The sequence below is a fragment of the Rhinopithecus bieti genome, unplaced genomic scaffold (assembly GCF_001698545.2).
Source record: "Rhinopithecus bieti isolate Rb0 unplaced genomic scaffold, ASM169854v2 scaffold_2435, whole genome shotgun sequence".
Classification (NCBI taxonomy): Eukaryota; Metazoa; Chordata; class Mammalia; order Primates; family Cercopithecidae; genus Rhinopithecus; species Rhinopithecus bieti.
The window spans coordinates 1435658-1454512 of NW_016803909.1; the positions used below are offsets into that span (position 1 = coordinate 1435658).

Below are 18855 nucleotides of genomic sequence, written 5' to 3' on the forward strand. Positions count from 1 at the left end.
ATACTTTAAGTTCTAGGGTACATGTGCATAACATGCAGGTTTGTTACATATGTATACTTGTGCCATGTTGGTGTGCTGCACCCATCAACTCATCAGCACCCATCAACTCGTCCTTTACATCAGGTATAACTCCCAATGCAATCCCTCCTCCCTCCCCACTCCCCATAATAGGCCCCGGTGTGTGATGTTCCCCCTCCCCAGTCCAAGTGATCTCATTGTTCAGTTCCCACCTATGAGTGAGAGCATGCGATGTTTGGTTTTCTGTTCTTGCAATAGTTTGCTGAGAATGATGGTTTCCAGCTACATCCATGTCCCTACAAAGGACACAAACTCATCCTTTTTTATGGCTGCATAGTATTCCATGGTATGTATGTGCCACATTTTCTTAATCCAGTCTGTCACAGATGGACATTTGGGTTGATTCCAAGTCTTTGCTATTGTGAATAGTGCCGCAATGAACATACATGTGCATGTGAGCAGACAGATTTTTAAACTTGTCAAAGGACATTGATAAACTTGAATCCATGAAATAATGCAATACATAAAGATAAAATATGCCATAATAGTATAGTGGCTAAGAGCAAAGCATTCTGGAGATCAATTTCTGGGCCTCAGTTTCTCCATCTGTAAATGAAGATAATATTAGTATCAGGCTTAAGACCGTTACTTGACGCACTAAGAGATCATGCGTATGATCATTAGCACAGCACCATGTATTTGTTTTCTATTTCTGCATAACAAATTACTGTACACTTTGTGGCTCAAAACAACAACTGCTTATTATCTTACAGTTTCTAGGTAAGGGCATGGCTTAGATGGGCCATCTGCTTAGAGTCTCACAACACTGTAATCAAGGTGACACCTGGACAGTGTTCTCATCTGGAGAAATGACTGAGGAAGAAACCCCTTTTTAAGCTCACTCAGGTTATTGGCAGAATTCATTTCCATGCTGCTCTAAGACCAAGGATCCAGACTTCTTTCTGACTGCTGGCTGGAGTTTGCCCAAGGTTCCTCACCATGAGAGCTTCCTTAACATGACTGCTTACTTCATCAAGCCAACAAGGAGAGCATCTAGAGTGAATCTACTAGCAAGACAGCGTCTTATATTATGTAACACGATCACAGGAAGAACATCCCACCACTTTTGCCATATTCTGTTGGTTAGAAGCAAGTCCCAGGTCCTGCCTACACACAAGAGTGAACACACCAGGAAGTAAGGATCCCTGGTGGTCATCCTAGAGTTTGTGTGCCAAATATAGTAAATGAATGAATAAATGAAAGTGTGAGTGAATGAATAAGTAAATGAGTAGGTGAATGATTGAAGTTGGGTGTGAATGTTCTAAGCCCCTTGGACAACAAAAAACATGACAAATAGTTGTAAAGACAGGATAAATAGGTAGGTAGTAGACTCTAAGGTGACTGCTCAGTTGAAGTCATAACACAAGCATCTAACCTTTGTGAAAATAATGTGTTGAATAATTATGGGGCCTGGGCTGTAAGGCCCAGAGAATGTCAGAGTAAAATCTCAGGGATGGTGGGAAATAGAGACCTAAAAGAATATATAGGGCTTTTAGTCTCACTTTAAAGTGATAATTTTCTTACAATTGGAGCAAATGGAGAAATTAGAAATGAAATAAAATGGTCAAATATAATTACATAAATTTTTAACTTCTAAGTAATGGAAATAACTAACAATAAAACCAAAAAAATCAACACACATGAAAAATAGAATTATCAGCACCAAGTATAAGAAAAGTTATTCAAACATACATGTGAACACTAATAATATTCCCAACGGATAAATGGGCAAAGGACATGATTATACGATTCATGCACAGGAAATATGAATAGTAAAATAAATTTGAAAAACAGTTTAAATTTAATATGAATAGGGGAAAAGCCTCACAAACAAAAAAATTCAAGTACCTATCCAATCCATCTTATTTTACCAGCTGATTACTTTAAGATGAGAGAGTAAACAGTAAAGTTAATTGCATTAGTATTGTTAAGCAAAACACCTGGTATAACTTATAACTCACCCAGGGGGGATGGGTATTCGATAATAATTAGCTGTCAGTAGTCAGTGGTAGGAGAGCTAGTATGGATAACTGCAGTCGCCAAATCATCAAAACACTTACTTGCAGACCATAAGACCACATTAACGTGAGGCAGCTAACATGGGGGAAAAAGCTATTTAGAATTCTTTCAATTTTACTTATACCACTTTGGTAGCTGGAATGCAGTAAAACAGATAGAGATCAGACCCCAGAAGAACAAGGAAACTAGGCAAACAGGCTGGATACTCCACAGGAAGAGAATCTGCCCAAGAACAAAGTCAGCGTTCCTACTTTAATGAACATTCTGGTGACAACACCTCGGCCTCAGATGAACTTCTTTGTGACAGCGTCGTGGGATGCCTCAGGGCTGTATGGACTGTTCCTGGACTTGGCACACAAACAGCGACACAGGTGGGTATCCAGTTTTCCCTCTCCCTTGGGCCTGTTCTGGGTAGACAGGGAAAATCAGTTTTGATGCCAGTGATGATATACCCAATATGTTTGTGCACGTGTGTCCTCAGGTCTCTTTAGGAGTAAGTTATGGCATATCTCTCATCATGGCCAGGGATGGAAGGGCCAACAATTAAATGAATAATAGTAAGCACTCACTAAGTATTTGTTGTGGTTATTAAATGTTGCTTTTACCTTCAGTGGGAAGGAGGCAAATAAAGATGACTTTGTTCCTGGAATCTAGATGGCTTCTCTTGTGGTGTCAGAGAGGGCGGACACCCATGGGACTGCTGCAGCAGAGGCGGGAGGAGGAGGCCCACAGGGGAGCCCAGCACCTGAAGATGATGACGGGCAGCAGCAGGTGGTGTCTGGGAGGTCTGACAGCCACAGTCAGGGCCTGTGGTTTTCAAACACAACTCCAGGCTGACACACTGAGGGAGATCCAGTAAGCTCTTCAAACCAGTGCCATCTACCACCCCCACAGATTAAGGGCAGGATTCGTCAGGGACCTGAGGCAAGGCTAGGGGACAGAAGGTGATGTGGCAAAGAGGAATCAAGAAGGAAATGGGGGAGGAGGTTGGAGAGCCAAGCAAGTGGTGGTCACAGTACCTTTCTGAGAACAGTCATTGGTTATTATGCTCTGGAAGAGAGGAGGAAATATATAACAACAGAGACCTTCGGAGGGAATGAGCAGACCACACATTTGTTCTTTCCATATGTCCAGGTGAAGACTGGATGTCTCAGCTGGTCCCCACTCATCTCCTCCCCTCCTCCATCTATAAAATAAATGTACTTTGGTCCTAATATTTTAAGCGCAATTACCCTACACTCATTTGGAGGTCCATCCATGGGGTACTTTTAATAGTTCTTGTCTGCATTTGGTGAATCTTCACATCAGTGTATCTTCCTTGGAATGTACACTTTTGGAATGAAGGAATCAGAGCTATGTAGTTCTCTGAACAGTGTACAACACTGCAAACAATTAGATGACTTATATTTTTAAAATGAAGATGATGCTACTTATAAAATGAATGAGATTCGTAAAGCCATTCTTTTTTGCTGTAATATCAATGGGACTTGAAAAGTTAGTAGTCTGCTGGTGAGAAAACAGCAGTATCACTTCTTAATGTGGTATCAGTTCTTAATATGAAACTAGCTTTTGTATTCCTCTTAAAATGCTTACCATTGTAATCCCACTTCTAGAAGCCTCAGGTAGGGAAATAATAAACAATGTGAACAAAAATGTATGTGTAAACACATGAGCACCTAAATGTTTGATTATAGGAAAATGGCCAGATGAAGCTTGGTATAGCTGGTATATCTAGCAGTTATCAAAATTATAGTTAATAATTTTAACAGGAAAATAGTTATGTTAAAATAGCAAGTGAAAAAAGGACATGCAGTAATTTTTCAATTATATTTTTCCAAAGCATAGAAATAATTGGAAAGAAACATATTGAAATGCTAAGAAAAAAAAAAAGAGGGCATGAGGAGGAGGGCCTGTATGGCAGAAAAATGGCTAAGAGGTGAGCAATGAGGAAATGAAATGTGTCAAACAGAACTAAGGAAAGGAAAATTCAGTTTTTTGAATACCGTGTGCAAGCAATGAACTAAGCATTTAATAATTCTTGTTAATAATTAAAGATAAACATTGGAATACGTCTATGAGGAGAAAAGAGCCTCTTTCCACAATGAACAGAAACCTCCCATCTTAGCTTAGTTGAAAAACTGGAAAGCTAAGGTAGTTTGAAGTCTGAAAGAGTACATGAGATGACTCAGGTGTGATTAGTAGCCCATCACCTCTGCTGAGCAGCTAAACATGACAGTGAAAATGAGAGTACACATTTGAGAAATGGGATTTGCTGAGGCCATATATGGGAAGAGGGGACAGGCAAGTCATTAGACCAATCTCTACTAGTTTCTAAACCTAGATGTCCATCCAGAATTGCATGGGTAACTATCCAAAACCACAGGTATGCAGCCAAAAAGGCACAGGCCAGAGTAACTATATCAGGGCACAGATGAAACAAAATGGGGGATGGGCAGTGCATAGAGAATATAGAGAATGAAAGGAACGAACAATAGCGCAGTCACCACTCACTGCAGCCTCAACCTCCTGGGCTCAAGGGATTCCCATGCCTTAGCCTCCCAAGTAGCTGTGACTACAGGCGTGAACCACCATGCCCAGCTAATTTTAGTGTTTTTTGCAGAGACAGGGTTTTGTCATGTTGCCCGGGCTGGTCTTGAACTCCTGAGCGCAAGCTATCTGCCTGCCTCGGCCTCCCAAAGTGTTGGGATTACAGACGTGGGCCACTGTGCCCGGCAAAGCATAATGCTTTACATGGGCTTACTCACTTATCCCCTTACAACAGCGTTCCATACTAAGTGTGGGTTTCTCTGTTTAACCCCTTCATTATTTCCTCCCTTACGTTTGCAGCCTTTACCTTTCTACTGACTCATCTTAGTAATGCTTAAATACGTTCTTCATCCCCTACTCTTCTTTCAGCTATTCTGGAAATTCCCCTACTCCGTCCTCCCCTTCAAATCCCAAATTCTCTAAATGATTAAGTACCCATGGTCATTTCCTCATGCCCACACGCTCCCTAGCCCATTACCATTGGGCTCATGTGCCTACCTGCTTTCTAAAGCTGCTTTCACCAATGTTACCAGGGACCTCCTCATTGATAAAATTCATTGCATCCTTTCCATTCCTTACCTTATATGACTTTTTGGCCCCTTTAACCGCTGAGATCCAGTTTTAGAGTTATATGTCTAGCTACTTAATGGACATCCCACAGCTTCATTAGACCTCAAATTCAATATATTCTAAGTTTACCTCATCTTTCCAAAGCTACTCTTGTTCCATGTTCTCTATTTCAGCAAATGACACCATCACCAAAGCTGGTCTTCCTTCTTTCCTTCACCCCCAAATACACTCGGCCACTAAACCCCTATACAGTCTACCCCCTACCTGCCTCTCAGAGCTGATGTGTACTCTTCTCTATCCCTATAGTACTAGGCTCATTTCACCACTCCCTTGGTAGCCCCGTCACTGGACTTCCCTACCCTTCACGCCTCCACTGCCCTACCACCATCTCTATTCTGGTCCCTGGAATGCAGTCCAGGGGATCTTTCTAAAACACAAGTCTGATTTTGTCAGTCCTCTACTTAAAAATTTTCCATGGCTTTCCACTGTCCCTAAAATGAAGTCTAAACTTCTTAACATGGTTAACACGATCCTCTCCAAGTTTCATCTTCAACACATCCCCTTCTGCACGCCACACTCCAGCAATACTTCTTGCTGTTACTCCAATGCTCCTCTCTTCTCTCTCTGGTTGTTTCCAGTGCTTGAAACAGTTCTTCTGACTTTTCTTCTGGCTAAGTCCTTCCACACCTTTAGATCTCAACTTATGTCACTTCCCTTGGAAAGACGTTCCTCAATCCCCAGTCCAGGTTAAGCATCCTTCTTCTGGACATCCACTGTATTACAAATGCTCTTAAAGTGGCCTCTATTTAACCAGCTTACTTGATACATGTAATTTCGTTTGTAAAGCACACTGACTACTGCCCTGCCCTCCCCAATGCTCAAAGCTGATAAGCTGCTGTCTATACACTCATCTTACTACTGCTCTCACCAGTTGAATTGCATTGTATGCCTACCAAGAGTCAGATGTGTTTGGTCTAAATTATTTTATAATAGTTTTACTATGGTTATAGCTATGTTATTTGAGGAAATCTTATGTAAATTCATAAAATATAAGTACAGAAAGTTGTTTCTATAATGTACAAAGACATAAATGTAAACTTCTAAAAGTTACTCTCATGGATATAAAATTGGAAATGGAAAGAAATCATTAAACATCTAAACAGATTCTACTCTGACATAGATTTGTCAGTATCCAATTTAAAGAAATTAAAATAGAAATAAAACATGTGTATATATTACGGATGTGGTTTATATCAGAAAGATGACCGGGACTTCAATTACTGGACATATATTTAAGGAAAAGTCCTTAGCCTTGCATCAAAAAATTGGCAAAATAATATACGTTTATATTTTATTGAAGTGAAATTTATATAGCATACAATTAACCATTTGAAAATATACAAGTCAATGGCATTTAGTGCAGCCATGATGCTGTGCCACTACCAACTCTGTCTAGTTTCAAAACTTGTTCATCACCCCAGAAAAACGCCCTGTACTCTTGAGTAACCACTCCACATTCACCTGCTCCCATCTCCTAACAACCTCTACTCTCTTTAAATTGAAATAGAACATTTAAGGCATGTAGATAACATTTTTAATGACTCTCCACTTTACTGACTTTTTGGATGAGTCTATTAACTATTGGTCCAACACAAGTTGGATGAGTGGGCATATGCACATCTGATTTCCTTGCAGCTCTGTATTAAAATTGCTCATTTCGTTGCCTCCCCTGCCTCCTAGACATTGCACGCTTTGTAGGCAGGGGCATGTTTGAGCTGTTTATACATGGGTCTGCAGTACTTGGCACAATGCTTGGCACACAGTGGGCTCCATATTTGTAGGATTAATTCAGATTACCCAGAAATTAAGTAATATGTCCAAGGACATTAATGGTGAGTCACAATTTAAGCTTAAGTCTCTCTCACAGCACACTAAGCAGAAAATGAGACCTGTCTGGGAGGTGAACTGAGGCAGCAGTCATATTAGAGTTAATACTGAAAAGTGCTTATTATGTGCCTGGCACTGTGCTGAGCTCTTAACAAGTATTACACTGTTTAATCCTCCTAACAACCCTACAAGGTCAATATTATTAACCCAGAAATTCTGGGGAGAGAGTCAGAGATTCCTTAATCCAATTCAAGTATTATAGGACACCAAAGGAAGGCTGTGAGTTCAAAAATAGTTTAGTCAAATGACTGGAAAGGACAACCATTTTATTACTTTAGTAACACTTTTTAGGGCTGGTTTTAGGAAAGAGGAAGTCAGGTCAGATGTCTGCAATGGAGCCCTCTCTAGAGTTTTTGCCCTTCTCCGCACACACACAGACACACACATGCAACGCACATGTCTTGGGTTGTGTCTTGCAAGTACTTGGTTATAATTCTTGGGAAAGATGCCACTCTTACGCTTTTGTTTTTCTCTGTTGATTACCACTGTGTCCTACAGGTACAACCACATCTACTGTAAACTGGAATACTTCTAGATCCCACTGCACTTCAGGGCTCTATCATGTCTGTGCCTCTCTGGAAACCACTACATCCTGTATAGCACCAGGCCACTTGCCCCTCTGCTGGCCACCACCACTGCATGTTCTACTGGTGCTGCCACCAATACCCCAGAGCACAGATGGGCCAATGCTGCTCAGTGATTTATGGTGCAGTGGAGAAGAATGCCTCCTTCTATTTATTCTCTCCATCGAGTTATTTCCAAAGCAATATTGCCTGCCTTGCCAAAGCCTCAGAGGCTTGGGTGAAGATGTGTCTTCTGATTTTTATGTACCATCCACTCTTTGTCCCAGGATCCAGAACTGAGTCCATGGAAATCTGCACCTGGAGCAAAGGCAAACAACCTGAGGTACTTAGGGTAACTGCTCCACTCCAACAAGTAAAGTTTGATGACTGGGCCAGGCTTATCCCACTTGATCCCTCTCCACTCAGTCCCTCAGATGATCCTGAGTTCTAAAGGTAGACACTTTTAATGTAGTGCTGGAACCCCAACTCCCTTACTTTTATGACCAAGTGTGGGAAGTGGAAGTGAAAGAGAAGCAATTCGAGACCCTGTAAAGGATGGAGCTCAGGATTTGGTGACAAAGACTTTTAGTGCCAACATAGATGACTTGGTTAAAATGAGTGTGTTGAGTAACACCTCCATGCAGACCACCATAATAGGCCTCTTTGGGGATTCTGACAGAGCAGGATGAACTCTGTTCCCTCACAGAGCTCACAACTCACGTGGGGATACAGTGCAACACAAACTAGCATCTCACAAGCATTCCAAACCTCTGGGCAGGGAAGAGTTAGGGGTGACTGTTAAGTTCTCTTTGTTTGCTTATCTATATTCACTAGTTTTCTGTAACATGTATGTGTTGGTCATAATAAAGCCTGAAGTAAAATTCAACAAGGATAAATACTCTCCAATCAGAGTTGGCACCCAGTGCTCAGATAGCTCAGCACCCCCACAGTCTTCACCAGAGCTGGCCTGGGAGCTCCCTCCACCCTTCTCCTTGAGCATAGGACACAAGTGCCAAAAAGGAACCCTAGGGCATACAGCCCACCTCTTCTCTTGCTCCATCCTCTCTATTATCACTGAACAAATAGATACACTCAACATCTCCTCAAAGCCTTCACTATGCACTGAAAACTCCAAGCTGATTATGGCAGTAATAATAATAAATGAGTCTGAAAAGATCTTGCTAATGCTTTTTATAAAATAAATAGGCTGAGTATCGAATGAGTATTGACCCAAAAATAAAAGTAAATGGCTTTAAACAAAATGTTCCTCAGTGTTCTTCTCTGTTATCCATGATTTCAATGTGATCCTAAATATTTTACTCTAAACATCCCATTTTTAGACACACAACCTTTTAGTTAGCTGTTTTCTAAAAGTACGTGAAATTGGGTTGGTTTTTGGTGTCTTTTTTCTTTTCTCAACCCATACAAGAACAATACTCTTATATATATAGTTCTTGTGAACCAAGTAGGTAGTAAAAAAATTGAGAGTCAAAATTTAAATCTCTTTAATAATTGACTTGTGTAATGTTTATGTCTTGACCATCATCTTCATCATCACCACTGCAAGCATCTGGATTGGACTTGAAGTTTACAAATCATTTCTACAAATAGTATGTATCTTTTGGGTGGCCCTACTATCCCTGTTGTATTGAGGAGGAAACTGGCAAGTCACAGAGGCTAAATGACTTGCCTAGGATCTTACAGCTACTTCTGGTACAGAGCTAGGACTTGATCTCAAATCTGCTAACTCTACAGTTTTTATTCTTTATCCTACCAAATTGCTGTTCCTTTTCTTTAGTTCCTGTATTTTAGTAGTAGTGGCATTTGGTTTAACTGAGAAAATCTTAAATTAAACCTTTGAGTAGCTACCTTTACCACAGTTCCAAGAGACCAATCTAGAGGTACAAACTTAGTCTGAAAAGCACTCTCCTATCTCATTTCACATCTGTCTACTCTTTAAAATTTAAGCACCAAACCGTAAGAACATGTTTTTGAAAAATCAAAATTGGGCCAGGCGCAGTGGCTCATATCTGTAATTCCAGCACTTTGAGAGGCCAAAGTAGGTGGATCACTTGAGGTCAGGGGTTCAAGACTGGCCTGGCCAACATGGCAAAACCCCGTCTCTACTAAAAATACAAAAACTAGCCAGGTGAGCTGCATGCACCTGTAATCCCAGCTACCCAGGAGGCTGAGGCATAAGAATCACTTGAACCTGGAAGGCAGAGGTTGCAGTGAGCCAAGATAGTGCCACTGCACTCCAGCCTGGGTGACAGAGTAAGACTCCATCTGAAACAAAAAGAAAGAAAAATCAAAATTACATTTAAGTTCAGGGAGAGAGAGAGAGAAAGAAACTTAGATGTTCAAATGTTCTCTGTATTACATTTAGCAGCAAGGCAATTGATGTTTCTCTTCAAAAACAAATATTTAAAAATGTCTTTGAAAATATGTGGTATAAACAAAATGTTATATGGGGAGGGAACAAGCTTAGGTAATAGGCAATATCCAATAAAAGATCTAGACCACAGAGCTAGATTGAAATTCTGGATTTGGTCCGGGCGCGATGGCTCACGCCTGTAATCCCAGCACTTTGGGAGGCCAAAGTAGGCGGATCACGAGGTCAGGAGATGGAGACCATACTGGCTAACACGGTGAAACCACGTCTCTGCTAAAAATACAAAAACAATTAGCCAGACATGGTAGGGGGCGCCTGTAGTCCCAGCTACTCGGGAGGCTGAGGCAGGAGAATGGTGTGAACCCGGGAGGCAGAGCTTGCAGTGAGCCGAGATCACGTCACTGCACTCTAGCCTGGGCGACAGAGTGAGACTCCATCTCAAAAAAAAAAAAAAGAAATTCTGGATTTGAGGATTTCAAATCTGTAAGGCATTTTATCTCAGAGAGTGAGTACATAAGAATTTAAGCATGTGTCTGTATAATTGAAAGATCCAAGTTCAGTCATGGCGGGCAGGGAAAGGAGGTATTTGAGTGTTCTTCAGCACCCGTGGGATGCCAGATTTAGAAAAAATGAAAATAAAAAATGTCCAATTACATTTGAATTTCTAATAAACAACTAACTTTTAAATGTAGTATGTTACATTCAATATTTGAGACATATTTATACTTAAAATGTTTTACTCTTTATCTGGAATTAAATTTAACTGAACATCCTGTACTTTTTCTGGTCAACCTACCCTAGGGGCTAATTCATAGGGCATCCCTGGGCCAGGCTCAGAGAATACTTCCTTGGGGCCATCCCTGATAAGCCAAGAACTAGAACTGAGCTAAAATGAGAAAGTCTGAATTAAGTCCTTGGTTGCATACATACATCTTTTTTAAGTGTTTCATCATCTGCTTGGGCCTTTTGTCTTTGATTGAAAGTCTCTATAAACTGTGCCTGAATACCACAGCGTTAATCACAAGCCTCCTGAAGTATTTTCATATTGTGTGTAATAAATGCCCATATACTTAGGATTTAAAGTAAGAACTACTCACCACAATATTTAGTTAAAATTACAAAGGGAGTACAAATTAAGCCATCATTTTGTTAAGGTGTATATTATAAGTCTTATTTAATTTCCCCATGTTCTTATGTGTATGTTTGTGTAACTGTTGTGTCAAGACTTTCACTGATAAAGTATTTCAGTTAGCTGCTAAAAGAATACATTGAAGGAGTTACAACTGATGTACATTTGGGCTAAATACCTATAATCAGAGTTGTTTCTCACCTGAGTCCCTCTTACTGATGTTATGTAACAAGTGGTCCTGATTGCTAGCAATAACTTGCTTAACATGTTCACATTTGTGTGATAATCACATAAAAATAAAATGACTCACTAGTACTTCAAAAAAGAAACTGATACTAGGTGTAGGCTAGATATGTTATATGGTCACTTTATCATATCTGAAAGCCTCATTCCTAAATCACTAGGATTTTTCAGACTCTTGTCACAGGACTGATTTGAGACCAGCTGAGAGATGAAATTTGTGGGGGATGAAGGAAGCAATGAGAGAAACTGGTGAATGGAAGGCAGGGAATCACCCCTTCATGCTCACCTACCCCCATGCTTCCTGGGTAACCAGAGCTTATCACCTGGGTATAGTCTTATGGCCAAAAAGGACTAAAATGAACTGGAAAGTCAGGGAAGTCATAGTAGTAATGAGCTTTGGTGCAGAGATGTACAGGGAAGTAAAGTCCTCCTCATCCACCAGGGGCCTTTTATGTCCTTGTGTGGCTCCTGTGATGATTATATCACTCTTTAACAATCTTCTGACATTATAATCATGAAATCATCATAAACATTTTTCCTCACAAGTTATTTATTCTCTACCACCTTCTTTCAAAACTTCCTGATTTCACTTTATGGAAGAGACCAGAGAATTCTCAAGATCTAATTCTATCCCACAACCTTTCTATAAATCACTTTAATGTGATGTTCTAGAAAATTTATGGGACACATCTTTGTTAAATAAAAGAGGCATTTACTTGGTAAGGCAGCCAATTTCTCTTATTCATTGATCGGCATGAAACCTTTATTTAAAGCTTTTTGTGTGTGTATGACAGGGTCTTGCTCTGTTACCCAGGCTGGAGTGCAGTGGCCCGGTCATGGCTCACTGCAGACTCCACCTCCTGGGCTCAAACAATCCTCCTGCCTCCACCTCCCGTATAACTAGAACTACAGACCCATGCCCCCACGCCCCACTAATGTTTTGATTTCTTATAGAAACAGGGTCTCACTTTGTTGCCCAGGCTGGTCTCTAATTCCTGGGCTCAAGTGATTCTCCCACCTTGGCTTCTCAAAGTGCTGGAATTATAGGCGCGAGCCACCATGCCCAGCCTATTTAAAGCTTTAGGAAGAAAAGTTTCACATTGCTCAACCTCATGACTTAAGCAGGTCAACTCAAGGTATGGGTAAATCATGCCTTTCCTACCACATCATCATGGGAAACCTGAAGTGGCCACTCTCACAGCCTTGCCTATAGGATGCTAAAAGAATGAAACATCTGAAATTATTCCCATATCTTACATGTATCCTGTTTATAAGAAATTTCAGGTTGGGTGCTGTGGCTCACGCCTGTAATCCCAACACTTTGGGAGGCCGAGGCAGGCAGATGATCTGAAGTCAGGAGTTCGAGACCAGTCTGGCCAACATGGCAATACCCCATCTCTACTAAAAATACCAAAACAAAACAAAACAAAAAATTAGCCAGGTGAGGTGGCACATGCCTGTAGTCCCAGCTGCTTGGGAGGCTGAGGCAGGAGAATCACGTGAATCCAGCAGGCAGAGGTTGCAGTGAGCTGAGATAGCACCACTGCACTCCAGCCCAGGTGACAAGAAGGAGACTCTGTCTCAAACAAAACAAAACAAAAACCCAGAAATTCCATCTCTCAGAATTTTGTGAAGAATATCTATTCTTTCCCCTAGCTCTGCTCAAAATCATCTCCATGAGATAGTGGATTTATGAATGTGGTAAGAAAAATTCAGTGGACTCTAAGAAAATTTCTTTATCCTGTTTGGAGCCTCCCTTGTCCAGTCCCCTGTAATGTTCTTTATCCCAGATAAATGTAGCCAAGGACTTCCAAACACCTCGGGAAATGCAGAGGTTGAAGAGGGGGAAATCTTATTTTACTATGTAAGTTTTGAATATGCTATTTTTGACTAGATAATGCAATCACGTAGCCCAAGAATTAAAATGACATTAAAACATATACATTGAAAAGCTGTATTATGTTCCCTTTTCCTATCCACCCCCCTAATCCCTGATGCCCCCTATAGGTTAACACTTGCCCTGTGTTCCTCCGGGCTCTTCCAATGTTTTTATGTATATACAAGCATTAATGCATATTTTTATTTCCTAGATTTCTTACACAAAAAGCAACATACACCATATGTCTTCTGCAGCTTGATTGCTCATATAAAATATATCCCGAAGATCACTCCATGTCAGTATATAGGACTCATAAAATGTCCTTGTTGACAGGGTGTTTCTTAACTCTTCACATAACATGCAATGCTACAGTGAACAACTTGTCTATAAGTCCTTTTGTATGTCTGTAGGATAAATTTCCAGAATTGAGACTTCATAGAATTTTTTAATTAAATACTTCTGTTCTAATGCTTCTCAGAATGGCTTGCGTTTGTTAGTGCTTCCTCCTCACCATGGTATACACTTCTGAAGGCATGAACTGTGTTTTATTCATCTTTGCACCCACAGGGGCTACCATAGTGCCTAGCATGTTAATGCTAAATACAAACCAAACTTCTAGTGTAACTGCAACCCTGAGAACATTCAAGTAACCCCTCAACGTAAAGGCTGAGATCTAGGTGTAGATTAAGAGGCACTTCCCAGTTTCTATTTCAAGATGAAAACAGGACTTATAAAGATAAAAGTATTGAATAAGGAGTCAAAGTTTCAAGGATGAGACTGTCTCTTCAAATCCGGGGACTGGGTCAATGTCGGGCAAATTTTCTGGGTTAATCACGCAGAGACAAACTAAGTGGTAAAATAGAGAGGAAGCCTAGAGAACTCCTGCCCACTGATGAGCAGCCACAGGTGACTGAGAATAGCACTTCCCTAAAAGCCAGGATGAGCTATGGAGAAAAGGTAAATGCACACGTGGATTAGAATCTGAGCAGAGATGGAGAGTGTGCGCAGAAAGCGAGGCTGCACGTGGTGCTAATGTAGCTGCTTCTCCACTCTTATGACAGCCTGTGGGAATGGCTCCTGGTTTTGCTCTTTAGCCCCCACCCTTGTCAGGAAGGCTTTTAGGAAGTGGTCTTGGTGAAAACTCAGGCCCAGTCCTAAACTGATGGCATACTTCCCTAGCCGTACTTCCCTAGCTATTTCTCTCCCCATCCCAGTGCTGCTCCTCCCAGCCACAGCTGCTATTCCGAGCACATAGGCCATAGGAGGATTATTTCTTTCCACGAGATAATCACTAAGCCTCCCAGCTGCCACTGAACTCTGTTTAGCCAAGTTTGAAGACATGAACTAGAAGGCAGATGTGTCACACACAGAACTCGTCTCAGTGCTTGTCAAAATCCTCACCTCTCAAAAATTGTCAGTGAAAAATAAATGGTTACAACTTCTTATGTCAATAATGTGGCAATATAATTCAAAATTGTAAATGTGTTTTTATCTAGCAATTCTACTTCAAGGAATTGATTCTGCAAGTACACTTATAGAAGAACAAAAAAAAAACCCATATGTTTGCTGAAGTATTATTTGTAAAAGCAAAGAAATTAAATAAAAATTACCTACATATCTGTCAACATTGTAGTGGTTATATCTATAATACTATATTATATAATATCTTTTGCAGCTCTAGAAGAATGAGATAAACCCATGTGTAGGGCATGGAGCAATAGCCACATACACTGAGGTGAATAAAAACAAGTTTAAAATAGTAAATATATTGTATGATTTTATTTGTGATTTAAAAGATGATGTGCTTGCATATGAATTTTTAAAAATTGGTAAAAATATGTGAGAGACTATTAAGGCCACCAGTGGGGAATGGGATTGAGGAGACTAGGGGAAAAGAAAGGAACAACTTTTTATTTTTTTAACTTCATATCCTTTTTGTATTGCCTTTGAGAATTAAAAAGTTCACTTGCAGCCCACATATTATTTCTAAGATTCCTGTGGTATATAGATTATGTAGGATTTGGTGATTTTCTTTTTTTTGAGACAGGGTCTCATTCTGTCACCAAGGCTGCAGTGCAGTGGCATGATCACAGCCTGCTGCAGCCTAGACGTCTGAGACTCAGGAGATCCTCCCACTTCAGACTCCCAGGTGGCTGGACTATAGGTGTGTGCCACCATGCCTGGCTAAGGGTCATACTGTATTGCCCAAGCTGGTTTTGAACTCCTGGGCTCAAGTGACTTGCCCGCCTCGGCCTCTTAAAGTTTTGAGATTACAGTTATGTGTCACTATGCCCAGCCCTAGTGATTGTTTTTGGTCTTTTTTTCCCCCTGAAACAGAGTTTCGCTCTTGTTGCCCAGGCTGCAGTGCAATGGCGTGATCTCCGCTCACTGCAACATCTGCCTCCCAGGTTCAAGCAATTCCCCTGCCTCAGCCTCCTGAGTAGCTGGGATTACAAGCGCCTGCCACCATGCCCAGCTAATTTTTGTATTTTTAGTAGAGATGGGGCTTTACCTCGTTGGCCAGGCTGGTCTCGAACTCCTGACCTCAGGTGATCTGCCCACCTTGGCCTACCAAAGTGCTAGGATTACAGGCATGAGTCACCATACCTGGCCCCCAGTGATGATTTTTTAATCAGAATAGCTATCACTTAAAAAAAAAAAAAAAAGACCTTTTAAAAGGTTCTTCTTGGCTGAGTAAAACATCTGTGGTTGACCTTAATTGAGGTTCACAGAACCAACTTCAGCTTTGTGGGCATATACTCAAAACCCAAATCACACAGAAAGCCTAGTATAATTTTCTATGATTAAAAAATCAATGTGTTGAGTCTTCAGACTATTGATTAGGTTGTCAACAATTTTAGTAACACCCTTGACCACCCATAAACTTCCATTTGTCACTTACCTGAACATATCTTTTAAAGAATGCTTTTTAGTTCTTATGTTGCATTTCCTGCAAAATCTCCCATGCAGCGGACTTATTAATCATGAAAAAATTTTGTCATAGTTTACAAGGTCAGAGAGAAGTAAAGAAGAAAAGATGATCCCATATTATGTAAGTGTCCTGTTGCTAAAGAATACACTGCTCAGGGCAGACTTACACAAAGTGGTAGATTCTGATACTGGGTTTTCAAATCCTGATAATTGGAGCCATTCAGTCAGTCTCTGTGCCTGATCCTGAATAAAAAGAACCTGAGACGAAAAGCAAGAAGATGAGAAAATGTTCAGACAATAAAAAACATTTGGCAGATGCAATTGGCAGTAGACTCAACATACATTCTCTTGAGGCAAAGCTTTAATGAAGAAGCTCAAATGTAGCAGAATATTGTTTGGAACATCAATTTCCAGGTCACCTACCTTCTCCAAGATTTTCTGTTGCTAAGATGATGATGTCTTTGGTTACCATAATTTAACAAAGTTTTCCAGTATCAAAAAGTTTTAGCAATTTGCCTTTCTGCAATGCAGGGGGAAAAAAGCTGTAGGATGTGCAATGTTTATTCAATTGCCTTGTTGTGTTATTGCTCTTCTTTCTGGAATAGTATTTTGGGTTTGCAAATGTAGAGAAACCTACCTTTTCCTGGTATAGACCTGTGATGACAGGTCTACCGTATAAGCAAATAGACAGACATATCAAGCAAGTTGATAATTCATCTTGCTGTAATTAACCGGATATAGTTTATGGAAGTGATTTAAGCCTAAAATTCACAAACAACCTCATGAAATTTTCAGAAGCAATGTATACTTTTGAGGTTAGCCTCAAAACCTTTGAGAGCTTCCACTTCACAGCTAAATGCTAAAGCACAATAATCATGGGAATAAGGCAAAGGGAGATTAAATGATCAGCAAATGAGGAAGAAACAAAGAGAAAAATAGAGAAAGCAGTGATGTAGCTTAACGAGAGCCTTACATGCCTAGTTCACTTATTGTCAGACAATTCATCTTCTACAATAATAAAAATTGACTGTAGCCTTCCTTCCAAGAAAAGTTGCTTCTTCAAAATGAATAGGTTCTAAGCATGTTTGGTAATTTAATTTCAAATAGATGTGTTGGTATAATTTGGGTTTTAAGGCACTAGCCCTCAATATTTAGATCTTGGTCTCCAGAAATAAATTACCTTGACAACTAACATGAAGGCCAATGTATACCGACCCCAATTATTGGAATGGTATGAATGAATGTATATTTTTAAACTCAATTATCCAGGTAACTTGCACATAAATATAACAAACCAAAGACCACAGGGTGGGATACTGCCTCAACTTCATTTTAGTACAGATTATTTTCTCCTTTGAACCACTAATCAACTTTACTATATGCAGTTTCTACAGTACAAGCCTATTTGCCTCAACATCTTAGCATCATAGTATCCTCTCATCAGAATATTGGTTAGGTTCCCTAGTGTGAATCACTTATCCAGTTGCTTGCCTGATTATTCACATGTTTTTGAGATTTGTGAAATGTAGCAGATAAACAGGTTTATGCTGTGTGCAACTTGGAGGGCAGCCAATGTCTGTCTGCCTATACTGTATATTTACTCTCCTTCCTCAATCTCTCTCTCATACAGAGAAGCTGTATTTTAAGACTAAAATCAGGGTAGAATGCAATCCAGTAATGTCACTGCAGAAAACAGCAGGTGCTCATCCACTCATTTGCAGTGATTCTTGCAGTGAGGAAAGTGAATCAATGATTCATCTAATGGACAAAGAAACGCCACAGTGAACATTTGGAAAAATCAAATGAGGGAAAGGAACATTCTCTTATAAAGGTGGGCTCTGATTTTGGAAAGCAAAACCTCCCACATGAAAATCAGGAAGTTTGTTGTGTTCTGGTTGTAACTGTAGTAAGCAATGGCATGTTCCCTCTCTCCCTGCTTCCTCTGTTTTATTGCTTTTGTGTTGCACTTCTAAAATAAATATCAATAAATCATTGCAGTTAGATACTCTAATATAGACAGAAATGTACTTGACTCCCTACAGTCATTACAATTGGAGGGGACTCTGATTAGGATGCTTTACTTAATTAAGTGATATCGTCTAAAGAGAGTTCTTCCCTCCATTTTCTGTTTAACAGTCTCACAAAACACCAACAGAGGAAATTCATTCTGTTGTTTGCTTTTCTTATTGTAAATGGTTTCTCCTCATTCATATTTTGCAGAAGATGATGTCGTGTTGATGAAATGGCTAATAAGCCAAAGACTATGGTTACACACAGAGTCTTGTTCAAATCAACCCAGGCTACATAGACTGAAAACATTTTCTCCCCTATCTCAAAATGTGTTTTAAATTTATTTTACAGCATCTGTAACCTAAAATTAAGAAAATCCAAAAGAAAATCTTTTCTGAAAATCACATTTCACCTAGTTTATGTATGGTTCAGCAGAGACCTTAAAATCTGTTTATTTGAGAAAGCAGAAAAAAAAAATGGGCAAAGAATAAACAATCCTTATGCATTAAATGTTATTTGTGAGGCACTTTGATTTTACTGAAAGAAG

General features: G+C 40.1%; 1 protein-coding gene across 13 annotated transcripts in view; it reads right to left on the bottom strand.

Moving 5' to 3' along the window:
• LOC108519699 (surfactant-associated protein 3) overlaps positions 1-18855 on the bottom strand; it is a 40653-nt gene that overhangs the window by 1395 nt on the left and 20403 nt on the right. Inside the window, exons 2-6 of one of the 13 annotated variants that reach the window (XR_001882704.1) lie at positions 16466-16556; positions 3117-3147; positions 2703-2904; positions 2373-2504; positions 411-624 (exon numbers count right to left, since the gene is read on the bottom strand). Coding sequence is in view for 3 of the 13 variants with exons in the window: in XM_017858887.1 (XP_017714376.1) it covers positions 612-624; positions 2349-2499; positions 16466-16556 (255 nt within the window). In the remaining 10 variants the exon portion in view is untranslated. The other 12 variants (XR_001882707.1, XR_001882712.1, XR_001882711.1 and 9 more) reach the window with 12 other exon arrangements.